Here is a 21,614-nt window from a genome sequence, read left to right as displayed (position 1 = left end):
ACATAGATCAGAAAATTGAATATCTAACCATGTGTTTTTTTTGCTGATCTCATATCTAACCATGTGTGTTATTTACAACATGTTGGTGCTTTCATCGTCTTGTGTTTTGTCAAATTTCCCTTCCATTGTTTTTTATTTGAAAAATAAAGAGACATATCAAATTATTATTATTATTTTATGGCATAACATACAGATCGTTTTCATTCAGACATTTAAAAAAAAAAAAATCAATCAGATAACTAGACAAGGACGTCTTTGTTGGCATGAAAATCTAAAAGACCTAATATTCTCATGATGATGAGTGTTAGTGCTCAGATATTTTATTACATAATTCCCAACGTCTTCACACCACTTGTTAGGATAGAATTATGAAGCCATTGTATTTTCTTAAACAGAGGATGGAAGCACAATCTAATTGATACGTACCCAAAACCAAGCAACTTACACAACTATGCTGCAACCATGTTTATATTACTTTTGGTTTTTTTAAGATAAAAGAGAGCTATCAACTCGTTGCACTTTATCAACGAACAATCTTGGAGTGCGTCAGAATACTATTTATAGTAATACAAACATAAAAGTAAAACCCGATTATGCTCTCGCCATGTTAGCATTATTCTTTCCATCTTCAAATGTCAAAAAATTAGAATGTACAACCATGTAATGCACGGATAAATATTTTTCATTAATATTATCAAAAGTTATTTTCAATATAAATATTTTTTATGTATTAGGAATTATTTTTATAATAAAAAATAGTGTTTATAATAAAAATACTGGATCCTGATTTTTCAGGACGTGATGCTGGGCTGGTGGATTGGATTTGGGACATTTGGGTTCACAGTTGGTTTTGTGTGATCCAAAACCACAGGTTCCTTAGAGGAATTTGATTTCACCTTTTATTATTTTTAGTTGGGCGTTATGACATGAACATCCTCTATAATAGAATAACAAATTTGATTACACTTTTGTGCGTGTTATTTACCTTTTTTTAATTATCTTCTTCTAAAGTTAAGCATTATATTATTTAACATTTTATTCAGTAAAAAAAATATTTAACATTTTATATATTATTACTATTTATTTCATTAACAATGTAATTCGGTTTTAAAATAAGTTGACGCTTCATTTTATTTTAAAAAATAGTTTTTTAACTTCGAAATAAATCAATCTTTTTGTTTTCAGGGACAACAAAATAAAAAGAAAAAGTATAAAATACACTTGCTAATTTGGAGGGTTCAGTTGTCATCATCTTTCTTATAGTATAATTAAAGAGATTCACAATATGCATCGTTCAACCGGAGATGTTACTTGAAACCACGTTTTTAGGGAGGCAAATCGAGTTGCAAATAAGCTTGTAAAGGCAGCTTTGGAGACTTCTGTTCAATTTAAAGTTTGAGTTTGCTCCTTCTTGTATTCTTAATGCTGATTTAGCTCTTGTATCTTTTCCCCAAGAAAATGTTGTCATGTTAATCTGTCTCTCCCTACGACCTGGCTAATATTTTTGTCACCCTAGAAGATGAAAGAAACATTGGCTCAACGGATGATATGGTTTTTTTAATTTAGCCAGCTTTGTTTTTAATAGTAGCCAGTATCATTTAAAGTATTTATTTTAATTAAAAATAATTCAATTAAATAGAAGTTATCATTTATATATAAAAGTAATTGAATTAATTATCATATGAATTATCTTTATTACTAAAATCAAATTCATTCTGATACTAATTTCTAACATAATTAAATCGATTACGCCGACAAAAAAAACGATTACAATTAAAAAGGATAACTTGTGTCATTATTTCAAATTTAAATTAAAAAGGTAATTATATAACAGTTAATTCTATTATTATTAAAAAAAAGGTAATGTGGGTTTTCATTAAGATGACTTCTATCATAATTAATTCAAGAATAATTAAAAAGGTAACTTTATATTAATAAAAATTTTAAAATTAACAAAATAAAAACGTATTTCAGTTAAGTAAGAAGGAGTGCAAAAAATACAGAATAAAAATATGTTTTTGTTGTGCAAAGTACACAAAGGAAATGTATTTTGTGTGTTTTTTGCACCTCTTACTCAAAGGAAATGTATTTTCATTGTGCTTTTTGCACCCCCTTCTTATTCAAAGGAAATATATTTTCGATGTATAAAGAAGGGTACTATAGGAACTATATTTAAAAACGTGGAGTGTAAATAGTAAAAGTGGAGGTAAAAATAGTATCTCCCAGGAGGAAATATTAACGAAGGGGAAGATATTATTAACCTGAAGCCCACAGTGTTTTTTGTACAGGAGTCCACAAAACAAAAGTAGAGGGATCTTGAAAATCATTCGCATTGGGTCGGGTCCCCTAAAGCTAGAGTTGCTCACCGGCAAAAAAAAAAGAGAGAGAGAGAGATATAAAAACGAGGGAGAGAGAGAACTGTAGTGGGTTATTCATATATTTTTTCTAGGCTGATAATATTCATGGAGTACTTTGGTAAAAAATAATCATATACTTGTACAATATATTTATTAGAGTTTTAATTTTAAAAATTGTCTGAATTTATATTACCAATTAATTAGAAAATATTTTAAATATAATTATTATAAAAATTAACCGTATTACAAAATTATTTATGATTGAACAATAATATTAACTTTTAATTTATTTATTTTATTTTTGTTTATATCATGTTACATCATTTTCACATTTTTCCACCTCTTTCTCTAATCATCTTATCTCTTATTAGGAGTATATAACTTTTAGGTGCAGGCATATAAGTTTTGTAAAAAACTAGGTAACGAACGAAATAGCTTTTATAGGTATAATAATGGTAGTATTAGGAGCTACCTTAGCTATTGTTCAACAAGATATTAAGAAAAATTTGGCTTATTTTCTACTGTCTCAATTATGTGATGTTAGCTCCGATCTTATCGAACCACTTTATTTCATTTGATTACTCATGCTTATTCAAAAGCATTGTTATTTTTAAGATCTGGATCTATTATTCATTCAATGGAAGCTCTTGTTAGATATTCTCCAGTTAAAAGTCTAAATATGATTCTTATGAGCGGTTTAATAAAACATGTACCAATTACAAAAACTTTTTTTTTTAGTGAACACGTTTTCAATCGATTTGTCAATAACAAACATAATATGTGTTGATCTCACAAAAGTGCATATCAATATAGATATCAATTAATATATACAAAAATCTGTCTTCATTTACAGCAAAATGGTTTGGATCCGAAATAGAAAAATAGAAAAAGAAAAGGGCTTTCAAATCTTAAAGAATAATTCATAAATTAATAGTTAACCGTTGCAAATTGTCTCGATATTTTTTTTTTCAGTAGGAAAAAGGGATATTCTCATATACTACATATATTTATATCTCTATATTTATTTGGTAGCATGATCGAGTGGTAAGGCGGGGGACTGCAAATCCTTTTTCCCCTATTCAAATCCAGGTGTCATCTAATCAATAAGACATTTGAAATGAAATATTAAGCATTAGTAGGTTTATTCTAAAAAATGTTGTATGTAAATATTTGTCTCAAATTCAAGTAGTGATATCACCCAAGTCTGATTGCCATCGCTAGAAAAATCTCATTACCTGCTAATAATTAAAAATATTTTTTTTCTCCTATTTTCTTCGATTCATGATTTTGATTTCCACATTAAAATAAAAATATTTAATTCTTCTCTTTTAGAAAAAAAAAACTATTTTTGTTTTAATCCTTAATTTTATCTACATTTATATTTTTTAATTTTTTTATATTTTAATTAATTAAATTATATACTAATAATACCTTAAATAAATGTTATATCTAATGTTCAACTCAGTAAAAAAAACAAGGTCTAATGTTGAATTGAAACAAAATAAAAGAAATAAAATATTGATAAAATTGAGAGTTGAATAAAAATGTAGATTTTTTAAAATAAAATAATCAACTATTTTTTATTTTAAAATAAAAAGAGTAAAATTATGGATTGAGCAAAATAGAAAGTCATCATTAATTGAAACCTTAATTGTCACGTTATACTGAGTCAAATAAATAACAAATTATTATTAATTAGCTTTTATCGGTTATAATTTCTGGGATCAGATAATATTTTGTAAGATTCCGTAGACCAATTTATGTTGATATACTTGTATCAATAGTTTATTTTTCAAGAATTTTTTCAAAATGAATCGAGCTAAACAGACACTTGTGTAACGACCACCTTAGGTAGTTTAATCAGTAAAATACAAAGAAAAAAACGAACCCCCTAACCTGAGCATTATATACATTGTTCAGTTATTTTTTAACTCATTTTCATGAATGGAAGCTAGATATATCAAAGAAAAGTGAAGTTGATATATTATTATATTATTACTTGTGAATATTTGATAATTTGATTATATTGGATAAGTGCAGATTTTATAAGCATTACTTTTAAATTGAAGTGGATCACGCTATATAATTGTTGATTTCAGAGCGTGCTGGCCATACTTCTAGTTAATGCAGGTGGGGACTGGAGATAAACAACGCAAATGACCCATATACCCAATGACCTATAGTGTCAACACTAATCAATCATTAAATAAAGTTATCTTTATGTAGTTTTCATGAATAGAAATATAGAAATTTGCAGCAATCAAAATTTGACCTTATTCTTTAACAGCTTAATCTGATGTAACTATATAGACAACTCTATGTAATTGTATCCTGGTTTAGGCATATTTTCGTTTCAACAAGTCTTGTACCTGCCAATCCTTAATGTAGTAACATTTAGATACTTTTCTGACCCTATCAGGTATTGCTTTGTGAAATGAAATTGGACGTCAAAATGCACAATATATTCGGTTCTGGCATCAAAAGGATTTGCTCAACAAGAAAAATGCAAAGACCTTTTAAATGACAAGTAAGACCACATACGCAAGAATCACTCAGAAAAGTAACTACTGAACAGGAAGCTGATTTTTTACTCTGGTTTGTGTCTTCATTTTGGTGGAGGAGAAGTGATTATGACTTTTTGGTCTCGTGGGATTCAGCATTAATGACTTACGAGTTACGATTGATTTCCATATTCAAACATGCAATCCATATCAGCTAATTATGAACCGTTCAGATATTACTGGCCAATTATAATGTGTCTAGCACATAACAATGCAAAATAAAAAAAATTAGCCCCCTAAAATCCAACCATATCTAACTATAATCATTTCCCATTTTGTATTGCGGTTGAATTTCTATACACCCCTTGTGAAAATGCTCCCTAATTTCTACATAAATATATATAGTTTGACAACACTAGAAGAGATAATGTTTACAATGCTCCATTGTTGTAATGGATGGTGATGACTTCACTTTCACTCTGTTTATTATTTGACCGAGCGACCACTAAAAATATTAATTTAGAAAAGGACCTCGTGAGCTTCGAACAATTACAAGTTCATTGCATATTTCTATATCATGGATAATTTTGTCTCAGAAAACATTTGCAAGTTGCAAAGCCACTAATTAGCATGTAGGGTAGAGATGAAATTCTCTTAACGACAAAATTTAATTAGAAAAATATTACCTAATAAAGTTTAAGGAATGCACGCTTTATGCTTAACCCTGTGACTGTAAGAAGCAGGACATTGGATTTTATACTACACCTAAATCTCTTTTAAGCAAAAGCCACCACACATAGCACACGGCAATGCTACATGGAATCCACGGTTTTCTTTGCTTCTGTCTTTTCTTTCGGGACAAGGTATAAATTAATCACTAATTAACACCTCTCAATAATCATGTCATGGTCGAAATTATCAAATCGAGTGCTCAAACTGGGAAATGTTTATTGGATGAAGTGGAAAAGGGCACATAATTATATAGTTGGCTTGATCATTAAAGTGGTACAGTACAGTATATGAAAAGTGCACTCCATTGTACATACATAGTAGAGGGTAACAACTTACAAGCCAAGAGCATGAAGCTTGAACGGCTCAATAAGGGAGAGCTTTTTGACTTGGCTGATTAAGAAAATTGAAAAAGTTCATCAATCTTGAGACTTAGGCCATCTGTAATGGGGTTTCTTACCCTGTTGCTTAAGATGAAGAAACAGATTGTTGAAGGAACTTACCATTGGAGAGAGCCTAAGTGACATTCCTAATTCCCTTCAACACAGAAACTATTTCTTATATAAGAAACAACATCTTAATAATAAAATATTATTTTTTTACCCTTCTACAGCATCAACCACCGTACCAATCCTAGGGAAAAAATGTATCGAAAAGCGTAAACAAAAGCTCAAAAACAATAAATAACACATCAATTAAAAAACACCAACACACCAATTATTTATTATTATGTAAAAATATATTTTTATTGTTATGTATTTTCTTTGAATGTTATGTAATTTTTATTACTTTTTAATTTATGTTTAATATTTTCTTTAATTATTCATATTTATTATTTGTATATGTAAAAATTGAATAAATGAATTAATTATTTTATTTAAATAATAATTAAGTTATAAAAATATGTGTGGATTTTTTGAAATTTTTTATGATTTTTTAGTATTGGAGAAAAATTTTGTATGAATGTCTTACAAGTGAGGTAACACAATGAGAACTATGAAAAGTATCAGAGAGACTAAAAAATTGATTAAGAAACTCAAGTAAAAAACTATGGTTGGAGATGCCTTAGACAAGAATGTCTAATGACCATGTGCAGCAAGGTGCCTCACGTGGGTTATGACATGCGTGTGGGTCTCTAATTCCAAGTGGTGATCTTTTCTTTGTTAGTTTTGGCAAGATGCAATCAATTTTATGATAACAAAACTTCCAAGTCAGGAAGGAAAATCAGCCTTATAATTAAACAAAGAAAAGATGATACAAATAATGTTAAATGAAGCAGTAAGAAACCTTTATTTGATTATTTGAGGTACACATTTCCCATGTTCGTGTGAATTATGAGATATTCTTTTTCTTGAGTCCGTAGATGAGCTGTGAGTGTGTAGCAAGGAGCTGGCTCTGTAAACCCTGCTGCTTAGACATTCCCTTGTAGATCTCCTGCACTCGTGCCTATTTTCTTTTTTTTTATATAATAGCCAGTATTTTTCAAATTCTTTTCAGAGTTATAAGCTTCATTATCAATTTAACCCCTTTATTTATTTATTTTGAATGTTTAATTAGATTCTTTTAATTTTGAAAGTTAAAATGTCTCAATATGATAATTTTTTGCGGAAATTTACTACTTAACGTCATCGGCTTCAATTGAACGAAAATGATCACCTTTTGGGACATTTTTACAAAAATAAAGGACTATTTTAAAAAATAAAAGACTTCGTTAAAACTTTCAGAAATAAAAAATATTCAATTGAATATTTTAAATAAATAAAAAGAACAAATAATTAAGCCAAAGTTATATAACAAATTAAGGACACAATTAAGAAGAGATAATGTATGAGATAAGAAAGAGTTGATATAATATAAAGAAACATTAAGAAAATACTACTGTACAAGATGTGAATGAATAAAACATTTTGGGACATCCTTCATTCCTTCTTACCCACAATACAAATTTGGTCCCTAAATAGTAAATGAAGAGTAGTTTTAAGGACTGAAAAATTTATTTACTTCTCTATAGTTTTAGAAATATTATTATCCTTGGAAATTATAAGTGACCTGGGGTTGGGAGGATGGACCTATATAATTATGTAAATGTAATGTACATATATAATTATAAATTATTTTAATAATTTGAAATGTAATAAAAGAATTATTTATAATAAAGATATTGTCCACATGAATTTATTCATAGTCTCCTTTTCTAAATTAGAAATTTATGATATTATTTTTTTCTCTCTTTTTAATGTGTATTTCACACATTATCATTTAATTTATGAGGATTTATCTCTTAGAAATTTCAAAGATTATTATTTGTTTGCTTGAATTTTTTAATCATATATTTCTTTTAATTTATTGTCTTTTATCTTTAATCTCTAAATTGAATTTTAATAATTTTTTAATTAATAATAGTTAAAAATAATCCTATAATACAATTAAATTATTATTATTAATCTAATATTTATTTTTTATATTTAAGTATTTATGAATCATAAAATTTAACAATAATATAATTTATATAATAAAATTATTTATTTACTAAGCTTACTTTAAGTCTTGTAAAAATTTAAATTTAGTCTCTCTATTCTTTTTTTATGAATTTGATCCCTACTTTTTTTGTGCAATTTTATTTACTTGTTAACTTAATGTTTAATAAAATATTAACTTGACATTGTCATACACGGTAATATTAATATTTTTAAAATATTAAACGTCAAATTAAAGTTATTCGATGAACTAAAATTATACAATTAAAATAACAAAGATATTAAATTTATAAAAAAAACTAAAATCAAATTTTAACAATAATAGAGAGACAAAAAATACAAATGATTTTATTTAAATAATTAGATAAACATAAAAATGTATGAGTGTGTATGATATATTGTCTTCGATATCTTCAGCCACACCGGTAAGCTCTTCAACCATGTAAACATATAATGGCACATGACTTCCAATATGAATTTACCTTGGCAAACGTTATTCCTTTTTTCGCTAGAAGCAAACGATATTCCAATTATATTTATACTTATTTTTATGTATGCAAAATGGTAAAATGAGAGACACCCTCCATACTATCCAACAGGATATCAATGGAATGTTTTTTTTTTTTCTTTTTTATATCAAGAGAGTTATAAAATTAACTTGAAAAAAGAAAAAAATAAATGAAAAAATTGTGAGTTTGATTCTTTTCATTGACAAAAAAAATTAACAATTAAAAATTACTTACATTTGTCCATAAAAATCAATGAATAATAAAATTGTTGAGACTTCATAAGATTAGCTGTTACACTAACTAAAAAGTGTAAAATAAAAAAATAATAATAAAATTATGATTTATTTAAAAAATATAACAAGAAAAAATGAATAAATATATAAAAAATAAAAGTGAAAAAAATATAAAAAGTAAGAAACTAAAAACTAACATTAAAAAATACTAAAAACTATTAAAAAGTTATTAAAAATAAATTATTTTTAACTTTTTAATTAATAAAAAAAAGTTAGAAACATAACCTTAATGCATGTTTGTTTTAATTTTTAAAATAAATTTTTGGAGCAAAATAAGATTTATAAAAACATTTAAATCCTTGTTCTATAAAATTAAATTTATTTGAAAAGAAAATCCAAGCATAGCCTTAATTAATCATGGGTGCAAGAAGACATCTGTTTGAAAAGGAGAGATGAAGAATAAAGTAGGAGAGTTAAGACTAAACGTATTGAAAGGCAAGTAAATGATGCATTTCAATTGATAATGTCAAGTGTTTCCATGATATGCGGCTGTTCCTTGCCACAGCGTAACTTGCTCGTTCCCCAAGAAAGATGCTGAATTCAGAATTAAGGTCCCACCTCATCTCCAGCCAAATGAACCAGCATGTTCCCTTTAAACCAACTCTGATCAAGAGTCATTTTGACACCTGATACAAACCTACTTTCAAATACCACACTGTCACATCAATATAATTCACATTAAGCATGTTTTTTTCTCTCTACAACTTCACCAAATAATTCATGATAATATTTTTTTAAATGGCTATTTTATTTTCAAAAAACAAATAAACAATTTTAACATTTTTTTCTTCAAATTTAATATTTTATTGATTAGTACAATTTTTAACCATATCGTATTATTAAACGTAACAAGTTCTGAATGATTCAATGAGTCATTATTGTTCGTTTGTTATTAGTATGGCTAGCCTAAGCACGAGTTCCAAGATAAATAGACGGATGAGATTGTTTATACTACACATAAAACGGATGTCCAGCCACAAGATTTTCTTTTGTTCACAAAAAATAGATTTTTACCTTATACAGACAAAACCTTAAAAACTAAAGAAACATTAATGATTATATAACTTATAATATAAATAATTAATAACATTCATTGTCTTGAATATATATATATATATATATATATATATATATATATATATATATATATATATATATATATATAACGATTATGCTCCGTAAATGTTAAATAAATTAGACATTTGTTGTCATGCAATCTTGTAGTTAATATTTACTTATATTTTAAAATATATATTATATATTAAATTTAATTAATTAAATGATGTATCAAATAATTTTAAATTTTATAAAAAAATTATAGACTTTATTTATCAATAATTTTTTAAATTTAACAGTAAGATTAACAAAATTTAATATGTATACAAAGTGTTGTTAAAATAAGTAAATTTCTTTATATTATAATTCTTGTAATAATTTGATCTTTCTTATTGTATATATGCATGTATGTATATATCAAGCCAGGAATCCTAATTATTGTTAAAGTAAAAATATTTAACTACATTACCACCCTAGATTAAATTAGGAATGACAGAAAAGGTCAGTCCAACTTGTTTTAACCCACCACACCACTAGCGTGCCAAAAATAGGTTGGATTGGTCGTTTTTAATATGCCAAAAAATAGAAGAAAAATAAAAACTAAAAAATATCAAATAAAATAGTTTTAGGCTCCTACTGGTCTCATCTTTCCATTTAATTGCATTGTTTCATCTAACCACTCTATTTGTTTTGCCTCCGATGTTAGCTATTTAATTTGGAGATAAAACAAGGTTGAGCATTCTACTCAAATTCTAATCAAGCCAACCAATTCTTCATCCTCTTCATTTACCAAGTACTCAACTTAATTATTAATCCTCAAGGACAAAGTCGTGTGGTCAATGATAACCTTTTAACTTAAAATATTGAGTCCTGAACACACTAATTACTTTCTTATCAAAATGAAACAAAAGTTCAGAATCATATATACACTAATTTTTTATTATTATTTTAAGTAATTAAAAAAATGTTGTTTTGACAAGCTAACCTACCTTGCATCATTACAATCCCTATTATAACCATTCAAATATATGGTATAATTAAATTCATTTGTATGATCTTCTCATACAAATACTCCTTTGGCTTAATACATATCCAACATATATATATATATATTTGCAGGTGAATTACTATCTTGTTCAAAATTGAAAATTTTGTATAAGTGGGATCATATATATATATATAGTAATTAAAAAGTATTGACCCCATAGGATTGAGTTGTCTCACCCCCTTAGAAGTCCACTTTTTAGTCAACTAAATGGATTGCAAGGTTTGTATGTAGGCAAGTTGGGAAAGTGGTGGGTCGAGTAAATTAACCTGGGCTGGCATGCATGATGTCATGCAAAAGAAATTAAGAGGGAAAGGGGGGGTTTAAAGAGAAAAGGGCGACATGCAGAGAGATGTTTGAATTGGGAAGCAGAAGATGTTAAATAGTTTTACGTGGCATTATGTGGGCTCTGGGTCCTGCGAGGTTTTGGGGCAGTGAGACAATGAATTGAAGTAATGAAGCACAACACAACAACACTGCATTATGTACGCTTCCCCCAATGGCAGAAAACAAAAAGAGGAAGTGGTGCCACTGCCTCCCAAATGTGAGACTGTTAGAGCTGTCAGATTGAGGTGGTGGTGGGGACTGCATGCATATTCTTGTGTCAATTTCTTACCACATTATTATTCTCTCTTAGCTTCAACTATTTCCATTTTCTCCTCTTCTAATTCTCACACTCACACGCCAAACATGGACACTTGGATGCGATGCGACAACAACACTTAATACCAACAACAACTCAACAAGACAGAGACAGATAGAAAGAGAAAGTAAATGCTATGTGGCCAATTGTTATGAGGGATGTTTCCCTCCAACCATCTGTTTGTGAAAATGGGAGCGGAGTGCTGTGCAGCCTCCGGCAATTGCGCACGCACCCATGTGATGATCCAACACCGTTAATTTCAACTTCATACCTTAATTTCTTCTTCCTCCTGTCCCTTCTATCACCAGCCAAATCGACCAACCTTTCTCTTTTATTTTATACATACATATAATATCACCCTTAATGCTTCAACATATATACTAATAACTTCTCTAATCTAACTTTTTTTAAGTTTTCACTTTTAAACCCTTTTTCTGCCTCTATTCAAAGCCCATTTCAGTATGGTGGCCCGTGCAGGACCCAACAAGTACTTCAGTTTCAGATGCTATGAAGAATAAAGTCTGTGGTCTCGAACTCCCACGTGTGGCCCTCTCCTTTATCTAATCAAACATATATAAATTCATCAAGAGTCAACTAATATCTTATATTACCCACTAAACAGTACCTAATCCCTTCTTCTTTATCTATTTTAATATAATACGTACGTGTTTGAACTAAACTAAGATTAGTTGTATAACCGCACAACAAATTAGGGAAAAAGAATTTCCATCTTTGCATCCTGCATACTTTGCTTCTTTGTGAACTCCTAAATTCTAACTACCATCAAATTTTGACCTCAAAATCCAATCTAATATATACATGCTGATTAAACAAAGAACAGTGCTGCTTGCTCATAATTAATTTTAAAAAAAGTATTAAATAAAAAAATATATGTCATTAAGAGTGGACTAATTGTGAGGGAGATAGATGATTTATTTAATTACCACTACCAATTTTTAAAAATAATCATAAAAGGTAAATATTAAATGCCTTATTATAAACAATAAACCTTTGAAGTTTTCTAAAATATCTTAGATAATTGAATTTGTAAGCATTAACAGTAAAAGCATATTATCGCTGACTAATTTTGTGGTAACTTTGTCTCAATCGATAAAGTTCTTACTGGTCAAACACTAATTAATGTTTGGTCATATGTTTTTGCATCTTTAAAAATTCATGCTATTAATAATTAGTACATGTTTACTTTCGTTTAGTTTAAAAGAAGTACTATTACATACTAAATTTAATTCATGCTATTAATAATTAGTACATGTTTACTATTTATTTTTTATAAAAAAAATTAAGAAAATTGAAAAAAAAGTTATCATTATATCCTAAATTTAAGCCCGACAAACCATAGAATTATAGTTTGTTTGGGAATGGTTGAATTTGAACAGATAATCATATTAAAAGTTTTTTTTTTTAATCCAAACTGTCAAGCTATCTACAAGTAAAGCGAATAAAAGAAAATAGAGACGTTCATATATACAGGCATATATTTTTTTTTTACTCTTTCAGTTTATATAAATAACCAACTTATATTTCAGGACGTCGGCAGGCGTTTTTGGGTTAATGTATTTATTGTTTAGCAATTGAAATAACGAAAGTCAAGAGCATTCTTAGGTTTGATGGATACATTAACAATATAATTAGTGGAGCAAAGTCAATTGCTTTTGCTAGACCAATATATAAGCCGTACATGCATTATGCTTTAATGATGAATGGCACCTTTGTCAGTAATGCAGTGCTTTAATGCTTTTTTTGAAGAATTCTTTGGTTGAAGTAATCGCATTGCACCTCATAACCTAAAAGTAAGGAATTAGAAGTTTTTGCTATTTGAAATCGCAGTTACCCTAGGAGGTGAAGAAACAATGACTGAGCATATACTATCACAAGCCAAATAACAATTCCGTTATTGGAAATTGTTCCCTACAAAATACACTGACATTTCCACGTATTTAGTATTTTTTCTTATATAATTTTCACATTAAATTAAACCTTACTATATGAATGTACTACGTTTTTTTAACCAAGGAGAGACTGAAAAAGTATATATGGTGTTAAAAAAAGAATGAAAAGATTGTAAGATTTTAGGTCAAAAGAAGAAATAAAAGAGGTGAATCATGAATGACACTAATGCATATGCATAAGCATGAAACTTGACATAAACCTTGATTTTATTTATTTATTTATTTATTTATTTATTTATTTATTTATCGAGAGAGAGAGAGGGAGAGAGAGAGAAAGAGATGTAAATATTTGAAGAGAAGCTGGCAAACTTGAAATCTCTATTTATACAAGGGTGACCTTCTTGGGCTTCTCATTGAAACGCGTTAATTAGTTTCGTGTATGTATCTAGCTAGCTAGCTAATCCCACAGACTCAATCAGTCTTTACTGAGAAGAAGACAAGAGAGAAGAGAGGGGGTGGTGTTTAGGAGAGTGAGAGTGAGAGTGCAAGTTTGAGTTTGAGAGGATCCATTAAGATGGGATCAAAAACAGAGGAAGTAGTAGATTACACGTTGATGGAGGGAGCAGTAGAAAAAGAGGGGCAGCACTGTTGGAGCATAAGGAGAGAAGTGAAAGCGGTGGGGGAGCTGGCGTTTCCGATAGCCTTAACGGCGCTGATATTCTACGCGCGTTCCATGGTATCGATGCTGTTCCTGGGACACCTAGGAGAGCTAGAACTGGCAGCAGGGTCCCTAGGAATGGCGTTCGCGAACATCACAGGCTATTCGGTGCTGTCGGGTCTAGCACTCGGGATGGAACCGCTATGCTCCCAAGCATTCGGCGCAAAACGCGTGAATGTGTTGTCGTTGACCCTCCACCGCTGCGTCATGTTCCTGTTACTCTGCTCCATCCCAATATCACTCCTCTGGCTCAACATGTCCAACATCCTCGTTGATCTCTTGCACCAGGACCCCAACATCACCCTAATGGCCCACACCTACCTCCTCTTCTCCCTCCCCGACCTCCTCACCCACTCCTTCCTCCACCCAATCCGCATTTACCTTCGCGCCCAGGGCGTCACCCACCCTGTCACCTTAGCTTCCCTCGCCGGAACCCTCCTCCACCTCCCCTTCAACTACCTCCTCGTCACGCGCCTCCGCCTCGGCCTCGCCGGTGTCGCCGCTGCCTCCGCCGCTTCCAACCTCTCCATCCTCCTCTTCCTCGGTGCCGCCGTCTTCTTTTCCGGCTTGCACTGCTCCGCGCCGAGCCGAGAATGTCTCAGCGGCTGGAAGCCGCTCCTTCGGCTCGCTGCGCCTAGCTGCGTCTCCGTTTGCTTGGAGTGGTGGTGGTATGAGATCATGATCATTCTTTGCGGGCTTCTCGTGGACCCCACCGCTACCGTTGCTTCCATGGGGATACTCATTCAAATCACTTCACTCATCTATGTTTTTCCCTCCTCGCTTGGTTTCGCGGTTTCGACTCGCGTCGGGAACGCGCTGGGAGCCAATCGTCCCTCTCGGGCCAAACTATCCGCGGTGGTTTCTGTTTTTCTCGCAGCGATTATGGGATTCTCGGCGATGTTTTTCGCCGTCGGGATGCGGCGGCGGTGGGGGACGATGTTCACCGCCGACGAGGACATATTAAGGATCACGTCGATGGCGCTGCCGATCCTCGGAATTTGCGAACTCGGGAACTGTCCGCAGACGGTGGGGTGCGGCGTCGTTAGAGGGACGGCGCGGCCGAACACGGCGGCGAATGTGAACCTGGGCGCGTTCTATTTGGTCGGGATGCCCGTGGCAGTTGGACTTGGGTTCTGGTTTGACGTTGGATTCTGTGGGCTATGGCTGGGCCTGCTCTCGGCCCAGGTGTGTTGCGCGGGTCTTATGTTGTATGTGATTGGGACCACCGATTGGGAGTTTGAAGCCCATCGGGCCCAGTTGCTGACGTTGGTCGAAGATGGAGTGATGGACGGACAGAAACAGCCGTTGACGGGTGTTGTTACTGAGACTCCCTCGTCTTGATCGTTTGTTTGATCAAAAGCAACAACACCCCGTGCTGATCCTGATGGGGTTATTTTGTAATTTACTAAGGTCAAAGAAAGTGAATTATAACTATATTTATTTTTTTTCGCCTCTTTTTTTTTTTTTTCCCACCCATATGGGAACTGGATACATATACAGAGGATAACTTAAAGGAAATTATTCTGTCTTTTTCCACATTTCTACTTTATTTTATTATAGCAAGAGTATGTTTCCTTTCTTATCTAACAGTAAGGCTATGATCGTTCATACAAGAATATATATATATATATATAAACAGGTAAGAAGTGCCGATGTCCAAAAGTTAATAAAATTGTAAGAAACTAGTTGCTTAATGAGGATGGGAGCTAGGCACAATATGCATTTACAAAATATTTGAGCATTTTCTTTTTCTGTGTTGATGTGAACTGTGATTATAATGAGGAACCAAAGCACAATGTAATTAATGATAGACAGGGCCCTAGGGTATGTATGTCATTTTTTTTTATATCGTATGGGTTAGAAAAATGTGGATGTGTTGTTGAAGAGGAGTACGTATTTGATATTGGCGGAGTTTATGCGTGGTCCTTAATTGAGAGTCCAAATAAAGAAGCGACACATGGCTTGGCACATCTGACCAAACGGGTCAATGCATTGCCACAGGACACAAGAGATATGTTTGCTTTGCATGCTACTGTGGACTCTGCTCACTCATGAGAAGCTGCCTCCTGTTATCTTTCGCCTTTATCGCTTCCCATAGTTATTCTTCTTTCTTGTGTTACCACCTTACCTCCTCCACTTAAGCACAAATTAATGTATTCATTTTAAATCGTCATTTTTTTCAGTTTTTTTTTTTTTTTTTACATTGCTGAAGAACAGAGTCTAAGGCTAAGAGTAATTTATAAATACAATTTAAATATTTTTTATGGATAAAAATTCAAAAGGTGTGTGAGATTTAAAATGAATAATATCTTAAATATAATGAGTCTAATAATGTATCAAACTCAAGGTTAGGGGGTTAGAAGTCAAAGCACAAGCTAAATAATTGATTTTTTTTAACAATTAACTTTTTTAAAAAAGTAAATAATTAGATTAATTTGAAAAACTTAACACTATTTTGATTTGCACTGTCCTTTGAAGCAATTAAGTTTCAAGAGTACTGAACAATGTTCTAAGTGTACAAATCTTATCTCTAGTAACCAAGTTACCAACATTCACCTACGGGCATATTGATCTATGTTGAGAACGGGGTTTTGGATTTAAGGCAGTAAACACCTGTTAATTAACCATCTATAAAATATGGGTCTCGCATTGAAAAGGGATTTTTTTTTTTTGGTTAAACAATACATGTGAATGCATTTATAAATCACATAGAAACACATTTTTATATATTCTAATAAAAAAAGCTCCTTTTAATTCTTCAATCAAAGCTGTGAAGGATATTGATTAACATTTGTCTCAAACTATATATCAACATTGACTAGTGTACGTTTTCTGAAAAAGGTTAGCTTTGGGATATGCCTTGAATTTGAGAGGAACTACTTTTTTCCTCAAAAACTTTGTCGTACCTAGCAAAAAAAAAAAGAAGAAGATATAATTATACCTTTACTATTTGATTGCAACTAAGTAGCCAAAATTTGAATGGCGTTGGATAAATCATAATTACTGAGGATATATTTAACTGGCTGTTTTTGGTTCTTTATCAACCGAGAATTATAAATACTAGGAGAGCTGTATTGGAATCTGCAAACTCACTCATCCTATTTATTTCTTGAAAACTCGTATCCGTCACTCTCTCCGCACCGGCGCCTACACTCTTTTATACATTTTAAAATGAAAATATTAGTCAAAAGTCAATTTTAAAAAAAAAATACATATTCAATATTATACACTTTCTAAAATTCAACTACATTTATAATCTCGGCGAAGTCAAACAAGACATTTGCATAATCTCATATTTATAAGTCGTAATTCAAATTCTCACTCGTATTTTTTACATGAGGTAAAAAAATATATCTTTCATTAGTATTTTTTGAACTTGGAGGCACTATTTCCCCCTCCCTAAATTTATTTCAGCACGCAAAAATTTTAACCAAATTTTAATAATACCACTCTAAATTCAATGGTAATAGAAAGGTATTTTACCAAAGTAATGTAATTTGATTTAAAAATTAATAGTTTTTAATATAATTTTTAAAATTTTACTGATTGCGTGTGTAAATGTGTAAATCAAATTTTAGATGTATAATCTAAATAAAGGTAAGTTACATATTTTAAATACGATTTAATAAATTAAATTTATATATATTTAAGATACTATTATTTTTTAATCAACTGGCACGGCTTATTCTATAAAAAAAAATTATAAGTCATTCACTCATTCGTGTCGTATATAATTCTTATGAATAGCAATTATCTAAGCCGTGCATGGTATATGACTTAAATATTATTTTATTAAAATAATACATGTGAGCCGTATTCCAAACTTAACATAATAAGCAGTTGATTTATATTGATAATTTTTTCTCTGAAGTAATAAGGCCTCAAATTCAAACTTTATACATAAAATAAATTTTTGTTAAGATACTTAAGTGTTATTTGGATAAATATTTTCGTAAATATTTATGGTATAAAAAATAAAAAAGGTAAAATAAATTTATTTTTTTAATAAATAAAATTAAATTATGCACTTTAATTTCTGAAAAAGTTAAATGAGAGAATTTTTACAAAATTTATATACATCAATTGATTTTTTAACTTATAGGTTAAATTCAGTTTATTGTACCTTCTATCTTTTTCTCTCTCTTATAAATACTTATGGATAAGTATATTCAAGTTGTTCTTAATCTTATTTTGATGTGAATGTTTTTTATTCAAATAAGACTAGTTCTCACAAATGAAAATTATGATCTTAATTAAATCGAAAATTTTCTATCCCACGCATCAATACTCAATTTCAAACACCTAGCTAATAGACACTAATATTTTGTTATACCAACTTCATATTTATTTTTATTTTTTTCTTTCTGTATTTTATCATATTATATCTCATGATTCTATAAGTCATACATTCCATATAAGTGCATGACTTATATTTTAAAAGTTTACATCGTAATATGACTTTGTGCAAGATCAGATATTCCATATATATACAATTTATATAATTAAATTAGTGATTTTTAAAAAAACACTAATTATTGGTATTTTCAATTTTTTTAGACGATAATTTTGAAATTAAATTATTTTGGGACAAAGATAATATTTATTTGAACTCTTTCGTACCTAAAAAATTATATATTTATTTAAAATGGATACACTAAACATACCCTTCCTTAAAAAACAAAAAACTAAATACACCCTAGAATTCAAATCTAAATGAGTTATGACTTTTGAAAAGTGAAGTTGTAACATTGTCTTTGACATTATCCCGATAAAGTCAGCTAAGTGACTCTCATTTATTTGAAATTTGATCGATCGGAGGGTAAATAAAAAAGTGTTTATTAACACATTCTGTATTCAATCACTTTATTATTCAACTAATTTTTTTAATCAATAGTTATTTCTTTCTTACGTATATAATTAAAATATCTATTTAACGTACAATGTTATAGCTCTCGCCTCTGAGTTGAATTAATTCATTTTTTCTATAATCATATGGTGGATAACATATTAAGAATTTAAGACGACATCAGAGGAGATGACACAGAGGTTTGTGCAGGCCTGACGACAACATTTTAGCTTTGCGAGAATTGGATTGATTGCATGGTGATCCCTAAAAAAATTAGATAATGTATATAATAATTATTTTGGTTTAGTAAAAAAAATAGTTCATAAAAAACAACATAATTATATTAAGACTTGACTTTTTTTTTTTTGAGGATCTTGACTATGTTTTTAGTTCTTGCCTGGGAATTGTGGAATTGGCTTGTACTCTTTCTCAACTGCAAAATATTTACATTTTTTTTCTTTTAAAAGAATAAAATAAATTAGTTTTAGTATCTTATAAATTGTTCTATTATGTTATTGGTATGTGTCTTTAATTTTAATTGTTAAGTGATCACGTAATAAGCATAAATTATAAAAAAAAGATTGTTTAAGATCTAACGAGTTTGAACCATTGGAATTCTAAGATTGCCAACAAAATTTCATATTCAAATTCTACTCATCACAAAATCACTTAACCGTTGAAACTAACGTTAGAGACTAAAATTAAAACTGAAAAAATTATGAGACTAAAAACAATAAAATAAAAATAGGAACTAAAAACAGAAATTAAGATAAAACGAGAGACATAACTCAATAAATAACTGATTATTATAAAATTCTCCAACAATCAATAAATTTGGATTAGAGAAAATTGATGGTGTATATGAAAAAGCCCATAATTAAAATTGTTATTCTTTCCGAATTAGAATATAAGAAAAAAAATATACACGTGATGGATTAAAATATGATTTTTTTAAACTATTTTTTATTTATTTTTCCTTATATTTTAATCTTTTGATCCAAAGAGTATGAAAGAGGATTTGAAACCGTTCTCTTTCTAGAATATATATAATGCCGCAAGTAGTATTTCTCCCAATCTAGGGACAGTTTTGAAGGTTGTGAATTTGCATAATTACAACAGTTACACAGTAATAACTAAATTTGAATTTGGAGGCTCATGGTCGCTAGCTAAACCTAGCTACACTGCTAGGCTGCTAGCTACAAGATCTGATCTAAAGTGCCAGAACAAATTAGGGAGGAGCATAAGAAAATCAAAACATTGCATCATTTTGCAAACGAGAAACAAATTAAAGCTAAAGGAATGAACTGGCTATAGACAACATCATTTTGCACCATCATACTTCTCACGTGGCTACCCTTTTAGGCAACCGACCCAATCCTCTCAATTTCTCTCGAACCACAACCACTTTCTTTGTCCCCTTTTCTAAATCTTCATTTTACCATCCATAAACTTTTTGTTTTCCTATCGATCCATGCCTTTGTGCGTGACTTCGTGATTATTACATATTCTTCATAAATAAATTAAATGAATGTAAAGAGTAAGAAAACTCATGCACACATCTTCATAAATAATGTTAATATCTTGTTTTGATCAGAAAGTTATATACTCTAAACAGTTTATGACACAATATATATATATATAGAATAAAAATAGTTATGTTTAACATCTTAAAAACAAAATAAAAATCTTAAAAATAATAGAGTTATTCGATCTCAATTTTGTCACGAAGCAAAAGAAATATTCCATTTTTGTCTAGAATATGGATCATGAGTTCATCAACAACTAAGAACCAACCAACCCATCATGATCGCCATGCATGCGGACCCTCCACATCATAACTGTCTCTACTCGAAAAATAACCCTACATATATATAGCTCTGCCATGAAAGATACACACACAATATATAGCTAGCCCACAGGAATGGCCTCTGTCCACCCTGCAAGTAACAAATTAAGGCACAGGCATAGAATATTCTTCTCTTTCACCATACAGGCAACCTATCTATATATTATAGCTAGAGGTATATGATAGTTTTATAAAGGGCTATTTTACCACCAAGTGGTTGTATCAATTACGTTGGAATTGTTAGTATTTTGAGTTTGAGTTTTAAATATGTAATTACATTAAATGTTTAGAATAAGAATTTTGTCTTGCATAATAATCTTGCCTAAGTTAAGAATAATTTCCTTCAATAAAGATAACAATGACCTATACAAAAAAAGAGAGCTGATTTTTGATGATTTGCTCAACCAACTGTTGGCTTTTATTTCTCAAGTTGGTTTGACATGTCCCCCTAACCCCTCACAAGTCACAAGGGTTGATCCTTATGCTCCACGCATGGGCTTCAGGCAATTCCTAATGTGTGCCACCAATGCTTTCATACATGGCTATAACAAGAGATAGGGCTCACTTGCCCACCCATCATTCTCTCCCACCTTTAAGGTCTACACTTGGCGGGGCCACACCCTTAATTTCTCAACTCGTCGTGGGTATCATATCAGTTAGTCATGCATGCAATGCCCATTATAT

The 21,614-nt window shown here is 30.4% G+C and overlaps 1 protein-coding gene across 1 annotated transcript; it reads left to right on the top strand.

Annotated features, from left to right (window-relative positions):
* The first annotated feature begins 13,855 nt into the window (after window positions 1-13,855).
* LOC100801964 (protein DETOXIFICATION 51) lies at window positions 13,856-15,913 on the top strand. The gene has a single exon (XM_003532424.5). The coding sequence runs from the start codon at window positions 14,095-14,097 to the stop codon at window positions 15,577-15,579; it is 1,485 nt and encodes a 494-aa protein (XP_003532472.1). The 5' UTR covers window positions 13,856-14,094; the 3' UTR covers window positions 15,580-15,913.
* The last annotated feature ends 5,701 nt before the right edge of the window (window positions 15,914-21,614 follow it).

The sequence above is a fragment of the Glycine max genome, chromosome 8 (assembly GCF_000004515.6).
Source record: "Glycine max cultivar Williams 82 chromosome 8, Glycine_max_v4.0, whole genome shotgun sequence".
NCBI classification, from domain to species: Eukaryota; Viridiplantae; Streptophyta; class Magnoliopsida; order Fabales; family Fabaceae; genus Glycine; species Glycine max.
This window is presented reverse-complemented; position numbering and strand designations above follow the sequence as displayed.

What these genes read in the sequence shown, in the direction of transcription:
- LOC100801964 (XM_003532424.5), top strand. Translation starts at nt 14,095, where the DNA reads ATGGGATCAAAAACAGAGGAAGTAGTAGATTACACGTTGATGGAGGGA.